Source organism: Rhipicephalus microplus, chromosome 5, assembly GCF_043290135.1.
Source record: "Rhipicephalus microplus isolate Deutch F79 chromosome 5, USDA_Rmic, whole genome shotgun sequence".
Classification (NCBI taxonomy): domain Eukaryota; kingdom Metazoa; phylum Arthropoda; class Arachnida; order Ixodida; family Ixodidae; genus Rhipicephalus; species Rhipicephalus microplus.
The window spans coordinates 46,305,643-46,327,808 of record NC_134704.1 but is presented as its reverse complement, the minus strand read 5'-3'; the positions used below and the strand labels follow the sequence as shown (position 1 = coordinate 46,327,808).

Here is a 22,166-nt window from a genome sequence, read left to right as displayed (position 1 = left end):
ACAAGGCAAAGTTAGCACTTGGTTGTAGTTATCGATGTGGCGGAACAGGTTTTCTCACGCCAGCATTATATGAATCCCAATCAAAACCGTCAGTGGTCATCGCCAGTTATATCCATGTTCTTTTTAACAAAAAATGGGTAAAGTGAGAGTTTTTCAAGGGTGTCACAGTCACGGAGTATGCTTCACAATTATTCACGTATCGGTGTTTTTGAATATATTAAAGGTAGATGAGAAGAACTAGTTAATAAGAGCCCTTATAGGGTGTAAATGACACCAGCATCCCGTCTACTTCGAAAAATTAAGAAGCAGACACACAAGGCGTTAGTCAAAATGATAGTAGCGTCATTGCGACTTGAAATCTTCGATGACGAGATTGTCAAGAATAAGACAATGCCTTCTAAAACTTCCTTTTCACAACATACACGGGTATAAGTATGAGTAAAGGCGTGGCTGACTTCTCCGAGGTAGAAAGAGAGAGAGAGAAATAAACATTTATTCTGGAAGCAGTATTACGAGCAATGCCCGGTATCACACTGAGGTGGGAGTTAGGGCTCCCTAATCAGGGAGCCATCTGGCTTCGACTGTTTTTTTTCCACCTTGGAGACCAGTTGTCGGAGGTCTTCGAGGTCCTCGAGGGTAAGCAATATAGGGGGAACCGAAATAAGACAGACATTGCGGGGAAAAAAGTCTTCAAGAAATGAAACATTCTTGAAAATTGTTCTTGGTTGGAGAAGAGGGATACGAAACGCACGCGCGATAAGGTATGCAGTTATGGCCTTGTAGAAAACAATACCACGATTCCAAACATTGGCTCCAATGATGTCCCGTGTTTTTGAATAATTTTGCATTGCATCGCAAAAAGAGGAGCACTGGAGATACATTTTGGCCACCTGTGGTTCCTTTAACGGACACCTGCAAATCTCTGCGCACGGGTGTTTTTGCATTCGTAACTGATGCGGCAGCAGTGTCGTCCGGGAATGGAACCCCTATCCTCGAGCATCGCCGCTCGACACCTTCGAAGCTGTAAGATATGCCACGATGCGTTGCCGCTTCGACGACCATTGAAGCGGACCACCAAGTTGACGCTCGGCTACGTGGTGTGACGGCCGGATGACCGCATCCAACCGATTTCGCCAGTGTGATGTTCCGCGTAAGCGCGCACTCCCAAGCGGCGGGCTGTATAGACTGGCATGTAGGAAGATCGGTTGACGGTGTCTGGCTGCAAAAGCTCGGTCACAGAAGGACAGCTGACGGATGGTGCTGCACTCAAGCGACCGCAGTGAGCGCCACATATTGAAAGGACGTTCCGCACGCATTTGCCATCGGAAGCGCTCATCGCCAGAGGGCGCTGGTATGCATGTCGAGAAATTGTTCACGGCGTCTACAACACTTAAATGGCACGCTAATTTTCTCTAGATCGCGCGCCGCCTAGCAATTTTCGTCTGTATCGAAAACAATGTCTGAAATGAATACGCTTATTAGGAAGAATCAAATTATTGCTAATTACTGTGGTTTTGCATGCCAGAACCACGATATGATTATGAGCCACGCAGTTTCAGTGGGCTCCGAAAAGTTCTTTAACGTGCACCTAAAGCTAAGTATTCACACACGGGCCTCAAACATTCTCGCTTCTATCAGAATTGTGACAACTGCGGCCGGCATCGAACCCACGACCGTCAGCAGCCACGCGCAGCACGCACTGTACAACCATGGCGGCGAGGGGGAGAACATACATATGTGCACCTCAACAGCTTTTTATTCAGAAGGGTACGCATTTGGACTATAGTTGGTTCATCACTAAAAGCAGGAAACAGCGCTGAAAGACAGGACGAAACTAATTCTCAGAAAATTACTGCACTGAGAAATAACAAACTGCTTAGTATTTTAGGCAGCATATACATATAATCAACCAGTTTTGCGACAGCAACAGCAAAAGAATGAACCCAGGAGGCTCAGAAGCAATACTGTAATCAATGTGATAGAAGCTGATGGTGACACCTCTTGCTGGGACAACTACTGCGCCTGACGAACACTGGTGGTTAAAGTTTCTCCTTCTAAAGGAGTGAGATTGATGGGACGCTTACAAATGCGTCACCACTGTTGCACATGTGCGTAGAAGGCTTCAGACTTGAGACACTTGATATTTTGGGATTACAGAGGAATACTTAAAATGCGGCTGGTAGCTGCATTCACTTCAACGCCGACTATCGAAAGCTAGGAGTCCCGTGATCCAAGCATAAACGAAACGTATGACGTCATACCGCAACAGTTTGAATGAAACAAAATGTTCTGCCTGTACTGCATAAGTACTGCACTTCACCTAGAGTCAACGGTTGGCCTGTTTCGCAGGGAAGCCAGTAACCTACGCTATGCCACTTCGCGGTATCCACTATTTTGATAGCATCACTACCACTATAGTGTCAGAGTCAGCAGCGACGTGCTCCTTTACCAATGACGTCATATGTGACATTTCTGCTCACGTCACGTTACTCTTAGTTGCTGAGATGCAAATAGGCTCTTCCTGTTTGAGACGCACTGGCGGGGTAGTCGGTTAGTCGTGGCAGCTTATGGAAGCGCATATAAAATATGGACGACAGGGAAGAAGAAAAAAACTGACAGGTTCCCCTACGCATTCGCCTAAGTAGACTTGAAGGTGAAAGTCACATAGTACACTAGGAATTGGCCTAGGGGATATACTGGAAAACGAAATTCATCATCTTTTCTCAGAGTCTTCTTTACCCGAGTATATAATATTTATTAAAAAATGTGTCGAAGTGAAGGTACACCTTTGCATTTGCAAGATGCTCGAAGCGAAGTCGACTTATTGCTCGGACGATCTGTCATCAGATTGCCGGAACAATGGTCTGCATATGTAAATTTCGTTGCTGGCACCAATTGTAATACCCGCGGAGATCGATCCACACGCTGCCGGAACCTTGTGAAGGAAAAATGAAGGTCAATTGCGTGTTGAAATTGGGGGCTCGCAGGTGGAGGTTAAACAGCGATGGTACATAAAAAAATGGCAGCATATCCACGGAGTGAATGATGGAGAGTGGGGCGAAGCATTCGTCCGCCCATTCGTTCTTGCTTCCTTCCGTCCATGCGTCTATCTGTGTGACCATCCATGCGTCCATCCACCCATCCGTGCGTGCGTGTGTTCGTGCGCCCGTCCCTGCGTTCGTCCATGCATCCGCCCCTGCGTCCTTTCATGCGTCCATCCATGCATTTGTCTGTGTGTCCGTTCGTCCATCTATTGAACACTCCAAGTACCACCATCTCGCAACTTCTCATCATATATTCCCCATATAGAAGCACCGCCATCCAGCGGACAGTCCAAGGACTAAACGAGAAGTGTCACACGCACACTTTCTTACGGCTTGCGCTGCCGGTCTACTTCCAACCTTTAACCACCTCGAGTTCATGGTATGTACTAGTTCATTGTATTTATGGCACTGCGGCTCAACGCTCGCTAAACCTTTCTAAAACTAAGGAAGTTACACCCAGCGATTATAACGTAGCAACCCTTTCTTGTGAGATAGTGCTCAATGTACATGGCTGCTAATGGAGATTGAAGCGTGCGCGTTAACTAAAAGCCGAATGCTCCTATCTCTCATTCCCCATTAGCAGCCATGGGCATGTACATTGAGCACTATTTTTTGTTGTTCAACAACGCACAGAAGAAATCTCGCACCAGCACCACCTTGTAGGACAAAATGTTATACTTGTTGCATACTACACCAGCGAGGGGCGAACGGGTGCCGCTATAAAGAGCTTCGCCCCTAAAGTTAATGCTGGTTTTCGGGGACAGGGTGTGCGAACTTTCGTGTCCAACGGCCGATTTCCGCTTAGCCGCTTCTCCGCTCTCTTAATAGTTGCGGGGCTGTTCAGCCTTTGGAGAAACCGATGTGAGGCCGTAGCTGCCAATTGCCGCCGGCGTGCCTTGTGGCCGATACTGGGGAGATTGAGACGAGAGATCCTCGCGTTCCTCTCCGAAGAGCTTTTCTTTCTCGGGGAGCAAGAGTTTCTGCGGCATTGGTCGTGCCCTTTCGTCAAAGTGGAACACGAAAGGATACAACTCATTTTTCGACCGACTTGGTGCTAAGCAGCGCCCGTTGAGTTGTTGTATATGATTTCATTTGTTACAAATTGTGTTTCATTTGGATCTATTGTATCGTTATACCCTTGTATCGTTATATCACATTGAATTTTTGTGTACATGTATGCCAACATAATCATGTATATTAGAGCAAATGTCTTCACTGTAACGTAGTGATGTTAGTCGTGAAATATAGATGTGCAGAAGTGTATGTGCCCTGTTACTGGAATGGTATGAAGCCTTTGTGTTCTGTACATGCTGTAAATAAACTTTTTCTAAACCAAAAAATCAATGATCAGGAGGCCTCATCTTACCGTGAAAATGTAGGCAAGGGAAGTTTTGAGTTTGCGTGCCCAACCTGCGCCTCGTCTATTGGTCCAACGTACTTTCTTTCTTATTGACCCAACTTACTTTCTCTTTCTCTCTTCATTTATTTCTTTCTTTCTTTCTCTTTCGCATTGTGCAATGCTCCTTCCATCCTTCCATGCCTCTAATCGGACCTTCGTTCACGTGCTTAGTAGCGCAACACTTTACTCGTAACAAGCAGCAACATCGATCGGGCGTTCATATCCAGGCAACAACAAAACGTGGCATTGTAATATGACAAAACTTTTGGATAAAAGATCAGATTGTTTCACTGAAAACAGTCGATCACTGATAAACCCACGTTCTGGTAAGCATTATTTATTGAAAAAACTGCGCAAACAAGTACGCTCATCACCGGGCCGCCTTTGACGGCCGCATGATTTGAGGCTCACCGACAAAAAACTCTTCCACTACTATCACGCGTCCTTTCGGACTAACCATTCACGTGGGGCATGAATTCAGTCTGACGCTGTTTGGAGGCCCACGGGACGGCTTTATGCTCTCCCATAGTAGAGTACCAAGTACTCAAAATCGTTAACCACTCTTTGTAAACACACGACGTACTGTTACAGTAATCGTCATCTGTGAATCAGATGCCCACGGGACGATAGTGCTCTCCCATGGTAGAGTACGAAGTACTCTATTTACATCGATCACCAGTTTTTTTGTTTCTGAACACAACAGCAATACTCCTTGATTGATTTGTGGGGTTTAACGTCCCAAAACCACCATATGATTATGAGAGACGCCGTAGTGGAGGGCTCCGGAAATTTTGACCACCTGGGGTTCTTTAACGTGCACCCAAATCTGAGTACACGGGCCTACAACATTTCCGCCTCCATCGGAAATGCAGCCGCCGCAGCCGGGAATCGAACCCGCGACCTGCGGGTCAGCAGCCGAGTACCTTAGCCACTAGACCACCGCGGCGGGGCCAACAGCAATACTTCGCAATTAACCTTAGGCCCAAGGGCCGGCTTTCAGCTTTCCCATAGTAGAGTACCGAGTACTCTAAATTGTTATTTACTTTTTCCTAAACTTCCCACGCAACGGCTTCATGCTCTCTCGCATTATAGTACCAACCAAGTACTCAAAACCGTTAGCCGCTTTTTCTAAACACATCATGTGTGGCGCACGGGTTGGTTTTATGCTCTCCCATAGTAGAGTACCAAGTACTCAAAATCATTCAACACTTTTTCTAAACATCTTTGTCCTCGTCTTCTTTATCATGGTCGTCATCTTTATCTTCTGCTTCGCTGCCCGAACACGTCCGCCCATTTCCCCAGCGCGGAATGCCATCATTTTTGCTCTATAGATGCCATAACCCTGGCTGGCGAGACGAGTACACGGATAGAAAGAGATAACAATAATATTTATAACTAATATTATTTTTGCGGTTTCACACCCCAAAACCGCGATATGATTATGAGGGACGCCGTAGTGGAGAGCTGCGGAAATATAGACCACCCGTTGTTGTTTAACCTGCTCTGACAGCGCTCAGTACACGGGCCTCTACTATTTCGCCTCGCCACGCCGCGGTAGTCTAGTGGCAGGTATACTCGGCTGCTGACGCGCAGGTCGCGCGATCGAATCCCAGCTGCGGCGGCTGCATTTCCGATGGAGGTGGAAATGTTGTGGGCCCTGTTATGCCTGCGAGTCCACAGCAAACGTCCATGCCTCTGAAAAAGGCAATCTGTGTCAAGGCCAGCACGCGAGCCCGCCTGACGCGAACAACTCAACGGCGTCATCACGCGGCAGTGCCTTTCTGCCGCGCACGCACAGTGAGTCACCTCAGCCAGCGAGCCTGTCGAAGCAATCGGCGCCTTCCTGTCTGGCGAGTCTGACGCAATGCGTGGTGACGTCACTCGTCCTTGGGTGCAGCCACGTGCAGCGCAGCGGCTCCAGATTCGATGAAAATGACGCGGCCCAGCGGCGACCCCAAGGGAGTATTCTGACCTCACGGCCAGCGGCGCTTCTGGTTGGACATTTGGTTACTGAAAGAATCCTGCCGGTGCATATAAAAAAAGCCCTGCGGCGCGTCGCGAGCAGTAGATCTATGTGTCAGAGAAGAGAGCTCGGCTCTTCGGGTCTCTAAGCTGTCGGCCCCAGTGCCGAATTTGTAACGACTCTGTATATATGATGTACATAAACCTTGTTTAATTCACCGTCGTCTCGTCCGCTCGTCTACCAGCTATGCGCAGAAGCAGTCGCCAGCTGAGAAACCTACGCTACAAAACGGCTGGTGACCTTCCCGGCGGAGTTCAAAGCAGTGGCGCCTTCGGGACCGTGTTGGCGTCGCCGTCTTTCGAAACAGTGGTTGCAGCGGTGAGATTCGTGGCGCCCTTCGTAACGTCGTCGGAGGCGCGCTTCGTAACTGTGGTTGGCAGCTGCGGGATCGGCCGGCGTCAGCGACATCGATGCGGTGAGTGCCTGATGTTTTCCCCTCAGCTCACCAGACTACTCTAGCACAGGTTATAGTAGTTTAGAGAAGTGCTGTGTGAAGCATTAGAGTGAGCTTTGATCGTTTCAAGCCAAGTCGAAGCGCTTTGAAACCAAAGTTAATGCGGAGGGTGTGAACACGGGAGTGTTAAAAATTGCTTGCACGTCTTGCTAGTTGGCTTATAGTGGGTACGGCAAGTAAATTGTTAACAGGGGCAAACAGCAAGAGGCTAGTGTGAACGATGGAGAACCTCAAAGTGAAGGAACTCATCGAAATTTGTGGGGAACTTGGCCTTACTTTGGGCCGTGCGAAACGATAGCAAGCGATCCTCGAGATCATGAAGAATGAAGGAGTGTCGGCTGAGGAAGTCGATGAGGCCTGGGCGGATATCAAAGAACGCCGCGAGGAGGCTGAAAGGCGAGAAGTTCGCGAACGTGAAGAAGCTCAAAAGCGAGAAGTTCGTGAACGTGAAGAAACTGAAAGGCGAGAACGCCGTGACGAGGCCTAGAGACGGAGCGGCTCGAGTTGAAACGAATAGAATTGGTAATCCTACAGTGTTCGCAGGCGCCTAGCGTAGCTTCTCCGACAGTTCAGGTCAGCGGTTATAGAATTCGGGGCCAACTGCCACCGTTCGTAGTAGGCGAGGACATGGCGAAGTATCTCGTCAAGTTTTAACACGTCTGTAAGCGAAATGCTTTAGAGCGGTCTTTTTGGGCGCAGAACCTGTTAGCTCTTCTTCCCGGCGAAGTGTCCGACGCGATAACTTGCTTGTCGAGGGAAGCGTTTGAGAGCTATGACGAGGTTAAGGGAGTGCTCTTGAGACGTTATAAGTTGTCACCCGAGGCTTTCAGGCAAAAGTTCTGGTATGCTAAAAAAGGGGAATGAGTCACACGTTGACTTCGCGTTTCGTCTTAAAGCCGATTTAATTGAATGGCTCAAGGGTGAAGGTGTTTATGACGACTGCGATAAAGGGGTGGAATGCGTTGCATTGGAGCAATTCTACCGCTGCATCGAGGAGGATGTCAATCTTTGGCTGCAGGACAAACTTGGTGAAGTACAGCTAAACAAGGCAGCAGAGTTAGCTGAGAAGTATTATACTCGCCGAAAGTTGCATAGCAGGGCAGTGCGCGTTGAAAAGGATGAAAAGAAAGAGGGCTTTTCAAAGAAACCTGATCAACGGAAACCCGCTCCGCACCGTAATTTCAAGAAAGATCCGTCTCTTACGAAGGACACTGTAGGGGAAAGGCATATGGAAGCGGAGAAATCGAGTGCGGTTCCTAAACAACGCACTGATACCACATGGGCGTTTGAATCACGGAAGCCGCGAATCTGCTACAACTGCAGAAAGGAAGGACACATCGCGATAAACTGTAAGCAGAAGTTTGCAACTATCCGAGAATCAGAAAAAAAAACGGAAGCCGCTAATCTGCTACAACTGCAAAAAGGAAGGGCACATCGCGATAAACTGTAAGCAAAAGTTTGCTTTCGCAACAATCCGAGAATCGGAAAAGAACATGCAGTTGTTAGAGCCGTATCTCCAAGAAATTAGTGTGAACGGGAAAACGTGTCGACCACTTCGAGACTCAGCGGCAACCAAGGACGTTGTCCATCCTTCATTGGTGTCTCCGGATGACTTTACAGGAGAATGCGCGTGGATCAGGCAAGTCGCCGAGGAGCAGAGTGCTTGCTTACCAATCGCTACAGTTGTCATTGAAGGCCCGTTCGGTAAGCTTCGCACCGAAGCGGCTGTGTCTGCCGCGCTTCCCGATCGTTTTCCTTATCTTTTCTCTAACAATTCGGAGCAGCTTCTCAAAGAGCACGGTAAATCGTTCTTTGTCAACTCAGCGTACATGGCCCTCACGCGATCGCAAGCGCGGAAACTTTCGCAGGAGCTTGATCTTGTTCAATGTGGTGAACGATCAAGAGACCTTGGCGGCGAGTCGACGGAACCTCAGAGAGGAAATTCTCCCTGTGAGTCATGTGAGCAGTCACTCAAGCGGCCCGTCGCCGAAGCAACAGGCGAGGTTTCCGTAGCAGGGGCAGACGACATGGCGCCATTGAGTCAGACCGAAAGGGGTGCAACCGCTCTAGCCTGTAGCGGAAAGTTGGAGTAAGCTGTCGAGGGTTGATCGAGAAACGCTCATTCGAGAGCAGCGTGAGGACCTCTCGATTAAAGCGCTAATGTAAAGCGTCAACTTGGGAAAAAAAGAAAAAGAATGTTTCTTTTTTGAGAAAACAAGGCTCCTGTATCGGAGCTCCGCAAATACGCAAGGTCGCAAGTATGAGCCGCTCTTGGTGCCACAAAAGTATCGTCGCCAACTATTGGAACTGGCGCATGAAAACGCGTGGGCAGGGCATCTCGGAATAAATAAGACCAAGGCTAGAGTTTCCTTCGAGGTTTATTGGCCGAAGTGCTGGATGGATATCGAAGACTTTGTACGCTCATGCGACACTTTTCAGAGAGCGGGGAAATTCGCGGACAAGTGGAAGGCATCCATGAAGCTTTCAGATACGAATTATGAAGTGAAATTAGGAAGGCGGCTGAACAAAATCTACCACAGTGACTTGATGAAACTATACGTTCAACGTCAAACGGTCGCAAATCTGCTGTTTTTTATTTTTTTTTTTATTTGAAACAAAACCCGCAGCGCCACTTAGGCATTATTGCGGGGGGCACAGAGCCTCATAAAATGAATCCGCAGTCTTGCGGCCAACTACATCGGCTGGTAACGTGTTCCATTCAACAATGGATTGCGGAAAAAAAGAATGCTTAAAAAGATCCGTTCTGGGGTTGTATGGCCGTACTTTAAATTTGTGATCATGACGGGAGGATTGATAATACGCTTTTTTTAAATAATCTGAAGCATTAATGCCCGTTTTATTGTTATATATCGAATAAAATAGTTTTAATCTTAGATTACGTCTTCGATCTTGTAAGTATTGCCAATTAAGTTCTCTTTTCATACAACGGGAGCTTTCAGTTCGGCCATATTTTCCCAGAACAAATCTTGCTGCCATCGACTGAATGCGTTCTAATTCATGAATATGTATTTTGTTAAACGGATCCCACACAGGACAGGCGTATTCTAGTATTGGTCTCACATAGGCATAATATGCGGCCTGTTTAACCTCCTTGGTTACATGTTTAAGATTTCTTTGTAAAAAGCCTAGGGCTTTTCCCGCTCTACTTACAACACTGCCAATGTGTTCAGACCATCCCCCATCCTCAGAAAGCGTGACACCCAAATACTTATATTTGTGTTCATACCTAATAACTTCATTGTTTAAGATGTACTGATTTGTAAATCTATTAACCTTTTTGGTGAAACTGACGTGAACACATTTATTCGTGTTTAATACCATGTCATTATTTTTACACCATGCCTCCACGTGATCAAGGTCATCCTGAAGCTGGGTGGAATCCGTTTGGTCGGTCAGTTCAGTATACAACACACAGTCGTCAGCAAACATTCTAATACGACACCTAATTGTATCCGAAATATCATTAATAAACACAAGGAAGAGAAGCGGACCGAGTACGGAACCCTGAGGTACCCCTGATGTCACCGAAACTAAACACGAACATGATCCACCAAGCACAACCTTTTGTTTTCTTGAAGTTAAATAGTCCGCAATCCAACGGCAAATGGTTTGATGAATGTTCAAGTTCTGCAGTTTTTGAATCAGAATGGAGTGTGATACCGTATCGAAAGCCTTTCTGAAGTCTAAAAATAAACAATCAATCTGTCCTCGATTATCTAAAACTGATGCTATATCATGATAGAATTCAATTAATTGGGTTGTGCATGAAAAACCCTGTCTAAATCCGTGTTGTTTAGGATTAAAAAAATTAATTGAAGTCAGGTGATTCATTAAAGCAGAAAAAAGAACATGTTCAAGTACTTTACAACAAATCGGCGTCAAAGAAATTGGTCTGTAATTTGATACGTCTGATTTAGAACCACTTTTGAAAACGGGCACAACATTAGCTATTTTCCAATCATCAGGAAGCTTGCCTTCATCGAGTGATTTTTTATAGATAACATAAAGGTAACGAGCTACTGCCTCAGAGCAAAGTTTTAAAACTCTTGGTGATATGCCATCTGGGCCAGTTGCTTTACCTTCGTCAATGCGCTGTAACAACTTCATTATGCCATTGAATGAAAGCTCTATCTCACCCATAGGCAAACATTGTTCTTTTTTATTCGTGACAATCACTTGTGTAGGTGGGCGGAAGACCGATTTAAAGAAGTCGTTAAAAAGTGTGGCTTTATCTCGATCCTCAGTTACAATCTCGCCACCGTAACGTAGGTTTGGTGGGCTAACCTTCTCAGTACCACATCGTCTCATATATTTCCAAAACCTTTTCTTATTAGAAAAGTCAGCGGCCAAACTCTTAAAATACTTTTTCTTGGCTTCTTTCAGTTCCATTTTATAAAGTGATGTCAAATCTTTCATTTTATTAAAATTTTCAGGGGATTTTTTTTGGCAGTATCGGGAAAAAGCCCTCTTGCGCTTTTTGATAAGCTGAATAAGATGCCCCTTAATCCAAGGTTTCTTTATTTTACTCAGTTTATCGCTTGAGACGCTCGGGACGTGACGCCGAATGAGCCCAGTAATGCGTTCCTTAAACACTTGCCATAGCTGCTCAACAGTTGCTTCGTCTGCACTGCATTCAAAAGACAGAAATTGTTGCTCAAGTCCAGCTGATATTTGCTGATAGTTTGCTTTACTATAAAAGAAGATTCTCCTAGATTCGCATTTCTCTGTATGTAATGCTTCAGAGGAAGAGGGAGCAGAAATTTTGAGTTCTAGTAATGTAATCGAAAGGGGATCGGAGGTAATCTTAGAGCAGTTTAACCTGGAGCCTAGGTTAAGTGAAGTACAGAAGGAGGACCTGAGAAGGATTGTTTCCCGAGTTTGAAGACGTGTTTTCGGACCGTCCCGGAAGCACAACGGTGATTGAACACGATATAGAGCTAACTGGTGAGGAGCCAATCCGTAGCAAGCCGTATCGTTGTTCCCCTGTGCAACGTCGCAAGTATGAGCAGCTGTTTGTACCGCATAGGTATCGTCGCCTAAAAGTGGCCGGTTACTGAGATGGAGCATGATTCTTCAACAGTACAACTTTGACGTTCGCAATAAACAAAATAGAAAAGCTAAACGCTAATGCAGACGCATGTAGCCGTGCGTTTAGTTAGTACCTTCTCCACCTTTCGGTTTATCGCTGGCGATTCGGGGCAAAATTTTGTCCTCATCACGGCCTTAGCTGAGCGCTCTCATCTAGAGTGATCTCAACGAGCCAACTTTATGTTGTATTTTATTGCGTTACGTTGTTGTACGTGTAAAAGTGTGAGTTCTCATTTTAAGAGTCTTGTGTCCCACATGTGCCTCTTGATATAGAGGGAACGGAATTCCGATAGACACGTAGCTAGATATATGTGTAATATACTTTGTCTGGTGTTCTGTCGGGTGACCGAGGGCACTTGCTTGTGTCGTGTGTTGTCTGTTGTCGAACCGTTCTTGACAAGTTGCAGAACCATCGACAAGTGCTGAAACCAAGAGACGAGCGAAGCTGGTCGACAAGTTGTGGCGACAAGCCAGTGGAGCAGGGATCCGTCCTCAAGAAAGGGATGTGTTCCCGGAACAGTCTGGTGCTGCATTCTCCCCATGGCCCTGGAGGCGAACCTGGAGGGACCTGGCGAACGAGCGCGCCTGACATCCGCGCCACATGGAAGCAGCTCGTCTTCCCGGCGCATTGTCTGGCGGCGAGGTTGCGGTTATGCCTGCGAGTCCACAGCGAACGTCCATGCCTCTGAAAAAGGCAATCTGTGTCAAGGCCAGCACGCGAGCCCGCCTGACGCGAACAACTCAACAGCGTCATCACGCGGCGGTGCCTTTCTGCCGCGCACGCACAGTGAGTCACCTCAGCCAGCGAGCCCGTCGAAGCAATCGGCGCCTTCCCGTCTGGCGAGTCTGACGCAATGCGTGGCGACGTCACTCGTCCTTGGGTGCAGCCACGTGCAGCGCAGCGGCTCCAGATTGGATGAAAATGACGCGGCCCAGCGGCGAACCCATTGGAGGATTCTGACCTCACGGCCAGCGGCGCTTCTGGTTGGACATTTGGTTACTCAAAGAATCCTCCCGGTATATATAAAAAAAAGGCAGCGTCTCGTGCGCAGCGCGGCGCCGCAGCCATCCCCACACAGGAATGGCTTCTGCGCCGCACGGAAGTGAAGTCACTTAAAAAATATTACTTAAAGCTAGTTAAACGTGTAAATTATTCGTGCGTAATGCGTTAAACCTACAAAATTTTTACTAGACTTGTGTTTAGCGAGTCAATTAGCTTACATTTGTTGTTTAAATACATATTACAAGTATTTTGTATACAGGGGGCGCCATGGGCACTGCGGCTGCGAAAGGTAAACACAGCGAGATGGTAGCCGCCTGCGATATGTTGATGGTGAAAACTCCGATAAAATCGTGGCCATGGCCTAGGCCACTCCCAAGGAGGACTGGAGTGTCGTCGCTGCTTCATGTGATTGCTGGATGCTTAGTAGAACCTGGTGGTTGGAGCTAGCGGGGCCATCCACCGCGCCGCAGCTTCATCTGAGTGTGTGCGCCATAAAGTTTCTCAGTATGAAGTGCGGATTATTGTTCTTGGACGTACTGCATTTTCTAGATTGCAATGCGAAGCATGGTGTTGTCAAAGGTGAAATTGTCCTTGCTACCGAGTTTTGCTGGTCGCGAAGGGCAAGATCGACGATGAAATAAATGCTTTTGCACAGTTCACGTGTGACTGACCGGACGCACATTCATGAAACCCCAGTGCGTCGGCGAAGTGTTCATACGATGAATGGAAACAACTTTATTGCAATGTTCTTACGAAGCATGTGATCTCCGAAGGCCTTTTTTGTGTTTTTTGCATCTCGCCGATTAAGAGCACTAATTCGCAAAACACTTTATCATAATATAGTCAATCCTGCAAAAGTCATCGAAGATCCAATAATAAAGGGCTTGTGGACGGGACCACCACCACCAGCAGCAAGTCGGACTAATGAGGAGGCGCAAATGTTAAAACAATACATGCGTGAACAAAAAAAAAGAAAAAGTATCGATAACTGCAATGGGACTTGAACCACCGACCTCACCAGTTCATGTGTTGCTTTAACCAACTACGCCACAACTGCCGATCGGCTTGCGATGACAAACAAGCCGGTTTTGTATTGTTGTCACGCTAAACCTAAATAACATTTTTGTTCACTTTTTTGTATGAACGTAATTTTAACGGCTTTTATCGTTATGTCTAGACGTACCGCTAGACACTCCCGACTATTCAAACAAAGCGCCTAACCGGAAAATGCACACGTCACTTCCGTGCGGCGCAGCAGCCGTTTCTGTGTGGGAATGGCTCGTGCGCCGCGCGGCGCAGCGCAGCAGTCTTTGCCATAAAAAAAGCCCTGCGGCGCGTCGCGGGCAGTAGATCTATGTGTCAGAGAAGAGAGCTCGGCTCTTCGGGTCTCTAAGCTGTAGGCCCCAGTGCCGAATTTGTAACGCCTCTGTATATATGCTGTACATAAACCTTGATTAACTCACCGTCGTCTCGTCCGCTCGTCTACCAGCTCTGCGCAGAAGCAGTCGCGAGCTGAGAAACCTACGCTACCAAACGGCTGGTGACCTTCCCGGTGGAGTTCGAAGCAGTGGCGCCTTCGGGACCGTGTTGGCGTCGCCGTCTTTCGAAACAGTGGTGGCAGCGGTGAGATTCGTGGCGCCCTTCGTAACGTCGTTGGAGGCGCCCTTCGTAACAGCCCGTGTGCTCATAATCATATGGTGGTTTTGGGACGTTAAACCCCACATATCACATCACTATTTCGCCTCCACCGACCTGCAAACACTGCGGCCGTGTCGAACCCGCGGCCTCCAGGTCAGCAGCCCAGCACCGAAGAGACTGCAGGGTAAAGCATAGCACGGAAAGGAAAAGAGAGAGAACGAGAGGCAGAAAAATAGAGGAAGAAGCAGAGAGCGAGAGAAAATACAGTAATAAATGGAAAGGAGAGCGAGAGAAATAAATACAGAAAAATTGAGAAAAGAAAGAAGTAGATAAGGGGGAAGAATTATAAATATGCGTAGACAAAGAAGACATCAATATGAAACTAAAACAAGTGAGAACAAGACAAAATAGCGAAAGAAAGGGGGGAAAAGAAAAGGAAACCTTTGGGAACCGTAGCAAAGCAGGAGCAACCAGGTGGCTATTAGCTCCGCTTTCTCTTCAGCATTTTGCATGCAGTGCAGGCTACGCCATTTTTTTTTCTCTCGCATACGGCAATGAAATCTGCAATTAATAAAAACTCCACCTAAGACTTTGTGGCTTGTCAAGCGAAGAATACCGCGTGTTCCTTCCTTAGCATTTGTCCTCATGCTTCCACGAGGCGATGTAAGCGGGGGTAAGCGGGAGTAAGCGGGGGTAATCGCATGAACGCAGAAAACGACGTGAACGAGCTTTTGGGCCGGATGTTCAGTGAAATCGACTCGAAATGTGAAACGTGCGGCGGCGAACGTGAAGAGCAATCTTTTTTTTCTTTTTTGACCAGATGGTGTGCAATAGTGCGTCGTGACGACACAAGCCGCTCCCACTCCACTTTAGTATACGAAACGCGTCCGGAGCATTTCGAATGCGCTCATTTAAAATTGCCGGCGTTTTTTAATGTGAAAATCCGTGTCAGCATCTGCGCAGGTACCTGAGCCCTCTCGATGATCGAACGCGTACTGAATGCATTAAGGAAACTCTCCGCATAACAGCATGCACACACTCTAACCTGTATGCATCCCTCTAAGCCAGCCAATATCACGACAGTTGCGGTGTCATCGTCTTAATCCACGTGTTTGTATATGCTTCGCTGTACTTGGGCTCAACTACACGCTATGCCAGCCGAGGGGTGATGCAATGTTTCGCGTCCGGCCTTCGCTCTACTGGACCGGTGTTCCCGTGTCCCCCGCAGAGCGAGCAGAGGAGAAAGGGGTCCGTCAACGACACGACCACGACGCGACAGAGCGACAGGCTGCAGGGCTCAAGAAGACCGCGCGGCCGCAAATACAATCGAACGGCGTCGAAGATAGGTCACGAGCACGGGCGTTCGGCTCGCGAAAGCACAGGGCGGCAGAGTGGGCGTATACAGCAAGACGACGCAATAAAACATTGAATCACCGCTGTTGTTATACACAAGGAAAGTACTTTTGTCGGTACATTTTACGCTATGATCTGTGGTCGTTTCCGGCTCGGCGAATGTCTGACATATTTGAGCCAACAGAAGCCAATGATACTTTCTAACGCCTCGATGAATCATGGTTGCACTAATTTTAACTCGAACCTATTTGCGGGAAGGTCCTGCTTGTAAAACGGTCGCATGTATACAAGGCGGACCAAATTTGCAAAGCTTTTAGTTCGAAAGTCAGCTTTTCTTTTAGCTGGCAACATTCGCTAAATATATTTCCTGCCCTTCACACAATCTGGTATTGTTTTTTTCTTTACTTTTTTGTGTGTCTGAGTACGGAACTAAATATACCTGCATGACTTTTGCCAGTTGCATTTCTTCGTCGGTTCATCGGTTCAAGCTATATTTGCAATTAAAGTCACCTTTTATATCGATCAGCACAAGAGTCCTTGAGCAAGCATATTGAAATTGGCAATTCTTCAAATGCTATCTTCACGTCAGGATCACCTTTCCGGTGCCCCAAAAGCATGCTGGGCTGCAAGAGTTTGAGTTAACCATGTGCAAAGTGAAAATTCCGTTAAGTCGAAGGAAAAGCGCAACGTAGTCTAAAGTTTTATTTTCTAGAATACGAATCTCGAACGCACATTTGCAACCTTGCTTAATAACAGCCGCCCCTATAACGAGACTTACATGCATAGGACCATCAGAAGTCAGCAACCAGAAGGCCCTTCCGCATGTCCTGTAGATAAATGCCACTACGATGACAAATCAACCGCACGGGCTACACTTCTTTCCTCAATTTCCGCAATAACTGTTAGAGCCATATCTTTTGCACATCCTCTACAAAACACAAAAAATGCACAGTTACAAATCGTGCACCGTATGGTTGGCTTGTATCTGGAATTCCGCGACTCAAAGCTAGTACGCCGTCCCAAGACAAGTTACCAGAAAAACAAAACTTCTGTTCCTGAAACTACCTGGTAAGATTGTGGTGTCAAACTTATACGTTTGCCAGCACAAGTTTCTTCGGCGTCGTTATTAAAAAAAAGCAATTGTCGCTAACAACGTCGAAACCTTAATAAGATAAAATGTTTTACATTTATGGCTGTCGCAACCTTCATATTCAGAATAACACAACCTCCCGTGACCAGTTTATTTTTTGTGTAAGCGACTTCCTGCACATAGATTGCAGCTGCTAAACTCAGGAGTGAGGTAGTTCTGAGGTAGAAGAGATGCAAAGAAACAGCTGGAAGTGAAAGTAATCGCACCTTGAAATTATCGGGGCTCTCCTCACTAAACAAGATGTTCAGGCGACGTCCACAATTTAGGTGCTGAAATAGATGGCACCGTTAACCACACCACGACAGCTCTGAGAGTTTCTTTTTTCAAATATATCTGGACTTTCTAGAAGACTATCCGTTCCCCCAGACGACGCCGGCTGACATCCACAGACCGTCCATAGCAAACGCCAAGACGCCACCGTCTGCTCAGATTGGCATTCGAAAAGCGGCGTTGAAAGTATCGATGAACAGCGAGCGTGTTCGATGAACGATATGATTCCAGGACAGCGTGAGAGGCGTCTCTCCTGACAGACTCGCCCTTGCCCAAGCCTGATCCCATTACGTGCGGGACAAGTGACAGCAAGGCAGGGCGCAGCGACGAGGCGGAGGCAGGCCGGAAATTAAACGAATTAAAAAGACAAGCGATTGAACACAGTGCATCTGGACCGACGTCTTTTGCATGTATCCCGGCCAAGCGCCGTGCGGTCTCACCGACGTGGACCGTATAAAAGAGCCGCCTGGCCGACGGTCTGGACACAAGCGATCTCACCACCGCAGCAGTCGTAGCACCGCAGCTCTCAACAGCAGCAGCAGAAGCAGCAGCATCGTGAAGCCATGTGGAAGGTGAGCCGATTAGTCTCGCAAGGCAGCCCGTACTTTGGAAAACGCGGCGAAATACCAGGACTATCGTCCGCTTGCTTTCCTTGAGTCGGGCGTTGCCTACTGCGAGCAGTGTTATCGCGACACTGTGGATCCTAATGACCACCACTTTGTGCTGCCTGTACAAGGCATAGACTGTAGTCATGAAAGGCTTTTCCGCTTAACACTGTTAAGATAACAAGTTCAGCCAGTCGCAACGTGCATTGGCGAATGCGGCCGCCGGTTCATTGAAGGAGAGCCCGAAAAGCCTTGTGGATTTGTTGACGCGGTAGCTAGCTGTATCACTGAGCGTAGATAACAGTTGCCTTGGGTTAGCGGCACCTGAGCATGTACAGGTATAGAGTTGGCATAATAGCAGAGCCTCATGCTACGACAGTGCCAACGTTCACTGGTGAAGTTGTCTCGCACTGATTAGAAAACGCAGCGACTGATAGTAGGAGCTCTGACCAGTATACGAAGCAATGGTTACGCGTACAACAGAAGAGCAGTGTCACGCTGCGGCAGTAATGGCCAAGTGCTTGCTAACGTATACGCGAGACGCCTTCTGACACGACACTGCGCAGTTCGTTGTGCGAATGCTGCATGCATGAAACGATAACCAAATCGAAGCTCGTGGCGTGATTACGCCCATAATGTATACGGGTGTCAGTGAGCACAACAGTAGTGCTACCTCATTCGGCTCTGTGCTACCTCCTTTTGCTCAGCGCTACCTCCGGTGGCTCCCAACAAATTTCGCTCTGTGGCTGCAGCGTGAAGCGCACGAAGTGGCGGGTTTGACACCTGCTCACGGTTATCGCTTTCCAATTGGGGCAGATGTCAAAATTTATGCTCACGCCATTGCAATACAAAATATCAAATTTTGAGCTGGAGCCCTCAATCGGCAGCACATATGGTCAGTCACGCATTTGTATTTCGGACGTTGTACACGATCGATTTGTCGATCAATCATTCGCTGAAATAACTACTCAATCTCGCGCTGAGTGTGTTTGTCATGAATGTCGCCAGGAAGGGAGCTGGTACGGGTGGACTAGTTGGTACACGATCTCGAGAAGAACAGCACGAAATTTGAGATGGACAAACTGAGATGTATGGCCTTGGAACAGCAGCGCAAATTACAATACCAAGAAAGAGAAGACACGACAATGTCACATGTGGGGTCCCTTTCTTGGTCTTCTTCGCTGTAGTTAAAGTCTATATTCAACAGTTTAAAAATATATATATGCTCAGCACAACGCCTGCTTTGTGTGTAGCATTGCTTGTCTGTCAATGTTTTATTAAATTTGCACTGTTGTTCTTGAGTGATAGAGAAATGACTGTGAATCGCAGGTATTGATCCCCGCTCTCTGCCTCGTCGTCCTGGCTAACGCCGGCGGCATTGGCGCACGTGGTATCAGTGGCGTTGGACTGGGTGGTCTCGGCGGTGTTGGACTCGGCGTTGGCCTCGGAGCTGGCGCCTATGGTGGAGCGTACAGAGGAGGCTACGGAGGGTACGGCGGCGGCTACGGTGGTGGCTACCGAGGCGGCTACGTTGGGGGATACGGGGGCCTCGTCGGAGGTGGACTCGGTGGCGTCGGCGGATACGGAGGTGGATACTACGGTGGAGGCGGCCGCGGATACTACGGGGGCGGAGTAAGTATATAGTGCAGCAGGAAAAAACGACGAATGTTAAGTCATACCTTGCAGTCATTTGCTGTACAAACATGTCCATGGCGGTGAAGGGCTGAGAACAACGAAGGCCCTATATAAAACTCCACACAGGGCGTTCTAAAGTATACGTTCTTTGTAGCGCTCTGCGTTCATGAACGTATGCCAAATGGCTGCCATCACTGCACGTGTTAATCGTATTCAGAACAATATTACGCATGGGATAGCTAAGCTTTTGGCGTTTTTCCAGTCGCTGGTTAGTCTACTGCAACGTGATAATGTTGGGCCTGTTTATAGTGGCATACCAGATAAGGAGTCCTCAGAGGCCCCACCCTCTACCGAAGCGTGGCCACCGAACGCTTCCATGATTACAGAAATATTCCCGGTCGCGCACTCGGCAAATGTTCTTCCGAGGAGGGATTTAGAAGCCGTCCATCTCATGGCATCTGCCTGAAGCGTGCGTCCCGAGGAGGCAGGCTTGCGTGCATCCGCCATTCAGGAGGAAATGTCGCGTGCTTCGAAAGTCGTGTTTGACTTACAGCTTTAATTTTCCACCACCTCCGCAGGGCTACAGGTCGTATGCTGACGAGACGCCCAAGCCGTACAACTTCGGCTACGTAGCCCAGGGCCCCGACGGTACCAGCTCCCGCCAGGAGGTCGCCGACGGCAACGGCAGCGTCCAGGGTGTCTACACCATCAACACCGCCGAGGGCGGCCAGAGGACGGTCAAGTACGCTGCTGACGCTGCTGGATTCCGCGCCAGTGTCGACACCAACGAGCCCGGCACTCAGAGCGAGAGCCCCGCTGACGTGGCTTTCCGGTCTGCTCAGCCACCCGCGTCCGAGCTGGCGGCCAAGTACGGCCCTGCCGGAGGAGCCGGTGGATACAGGGGCCGTGGATACGGAGGAGCCGGCTATGGCGGAGTGTACGGTGGCGCCTACGGCGGTTACGGAGGCGGATACGGTCTTGGTGGCCTCGGTGGTGTCGGCGGCGGCTACGGCGTTGGAGGATACGGCGTTGGCGTAGGGGGGCTGTATGGCGGAGCTGGCGTCTTCCGCGGCGTCGGAGGACACGGAAAGCACGGCCACGGCTGGCAGTGAACAAGGATTGTTGAATACCTCGTCATTCTTTGGTTCGGGATTCACTACGCTGAGCAAGAGACTGCCCCCACCCGTCTTTGGTCGAGTTATGTTCCCTCCTCTTCCGTTCTAGTGTCCTGTACAGGTGTTGGAGTGTATTGTCACGTGTTTTGTTGGAACCGCTGTCTGGACTTTCTTCAAGACGTCTGGCCACTCCCGGGGATCTGCAGCTCAAGGTGTAGGTACAAACGCACAGTGGTCTTCATTTTCGTTGTCTTTTGGGAAATAAACGAACTTTCAATGTCGAAAACATCTCGCTTTTCCTTTGCTTAAGACATCACGGAATGAAATGCACCAGCGGCTTTGTGGGCAATGCACAGTTACGGTATTCTTGGGGCCGACAAGGGCAACCAGTGTCGAAAGCAATCGTCTTACTAGACAGCCAGCCGCTCCTAGCACCTAGATGAAACACTGGGCTACAATCTTTTCCAACCATCAGCCTAGAACTCAGTGAAAGCACTTATTATGTTTTTCTTTAAATACAGTCGGCTTGTACGAGCGCTTGTGATTGGATCAAGACGTCCGTGCAAGTGCACACGTAATACGCTTACAGTGTCGTGCTCTCTCCTATTTATTGGCGTATTCGGTTGGCTGTTCTGGTCCTCTGGCTCAGAGTCACCAGATGCAGAGGAAGCTCGCAATCGGAGCGGGAGAGGCAGCGTACCAACCGAATACATCGGCGATCTCAGAGCGCTTAGAGCAGCGCGCCTGTAGTGCCACCGCGCAGCCAGCGCGGGAAGCTGCCGAGTAAACATTGGCTCTCGCTCTCTGGGTTTCGTGCCGACCGGTTGTGCTCCCGCGATCTCCGACGACAGCGCCGCTCTGGCCGATCGGCTAACCCTACGCAGTCTCCTGACACCAACAAGACCTCTCGCTGAGTGGTGCCCCGTCCTCGGGCTCCTGCTACCATGTCTATCTTTCCTACATTTTCCTTACTTCTGTATCTCACTGCCCCTGTGCCACGCTCTCTCGTTCCCCCCCTCTCTCTCTCTCTCACGCACGCATATTTCTACACATTTAATCCAATCCTTTTAATCCCTCCTTTTTCCCATCCCTCGTGAGGTATACTGTTGAGGTGCCGCACTGTGATGCAGACCGTTACGGGGCTCAATTTTACCTTCTTTTCTCTTCTAAGGCAAAGAAAAAAAGAAAAACATAAAAAAGAAAGAAATTGCTGCGCCACGTCAATAAAAGGTGCCGATCAGTTTAGTGGACGTCACTGGAATGTCTGACCTTTGTATTAATATCTCTCTCTCTCTCTGACATGTCTGTATGTAGCTGAAGTCTTCTGAGCTATAAATCTGGCGATCGTCCTCGTCCGAGCTACTATTT

At 48.3% G+C, this 22,166-nt stretch overlaps 1 protein-coding gene across 1 annotated transcript; it reads left to right on the top strand.

Annotated features, from left to right (window-relative positions):
* Positions 1-17,915: 17,915 nt before the first annotated feature.
* Positions 17,916-21,089, top strand: LOC119173880 (uncharacterized). The gene is made up of 3 exons (XM_037424663.2): positions 17,916-18,015; positions 19,378-19,680; positions 20,262-21,089. Exons 1-3 carry the CDS (start codon positions 18,007-18,009, stop codon positions 20,793-20,795), a joined length of 846 nt encoding a protein of 281 aa, XP_037280560.2. The 5' UTR covers positions 17,916-18,006; the 3' UTR covers positions 20,796-21,089.
* Positions 21,090-22,166: the final 1,077 nt, after the last annotated feature.

Bases quoted from the DNA above. Each gene is read 5' to 3' on its own strand.
- LOC119173880 (XM_037424663.2), top strand. The intron at 19,681-20,261 runs GTAAGTATATAG...CCACCTCCGCAG, and splicing joins GCGGATACTACGGGGGCGGA to GGCTACAGGTCGTATGCTGA.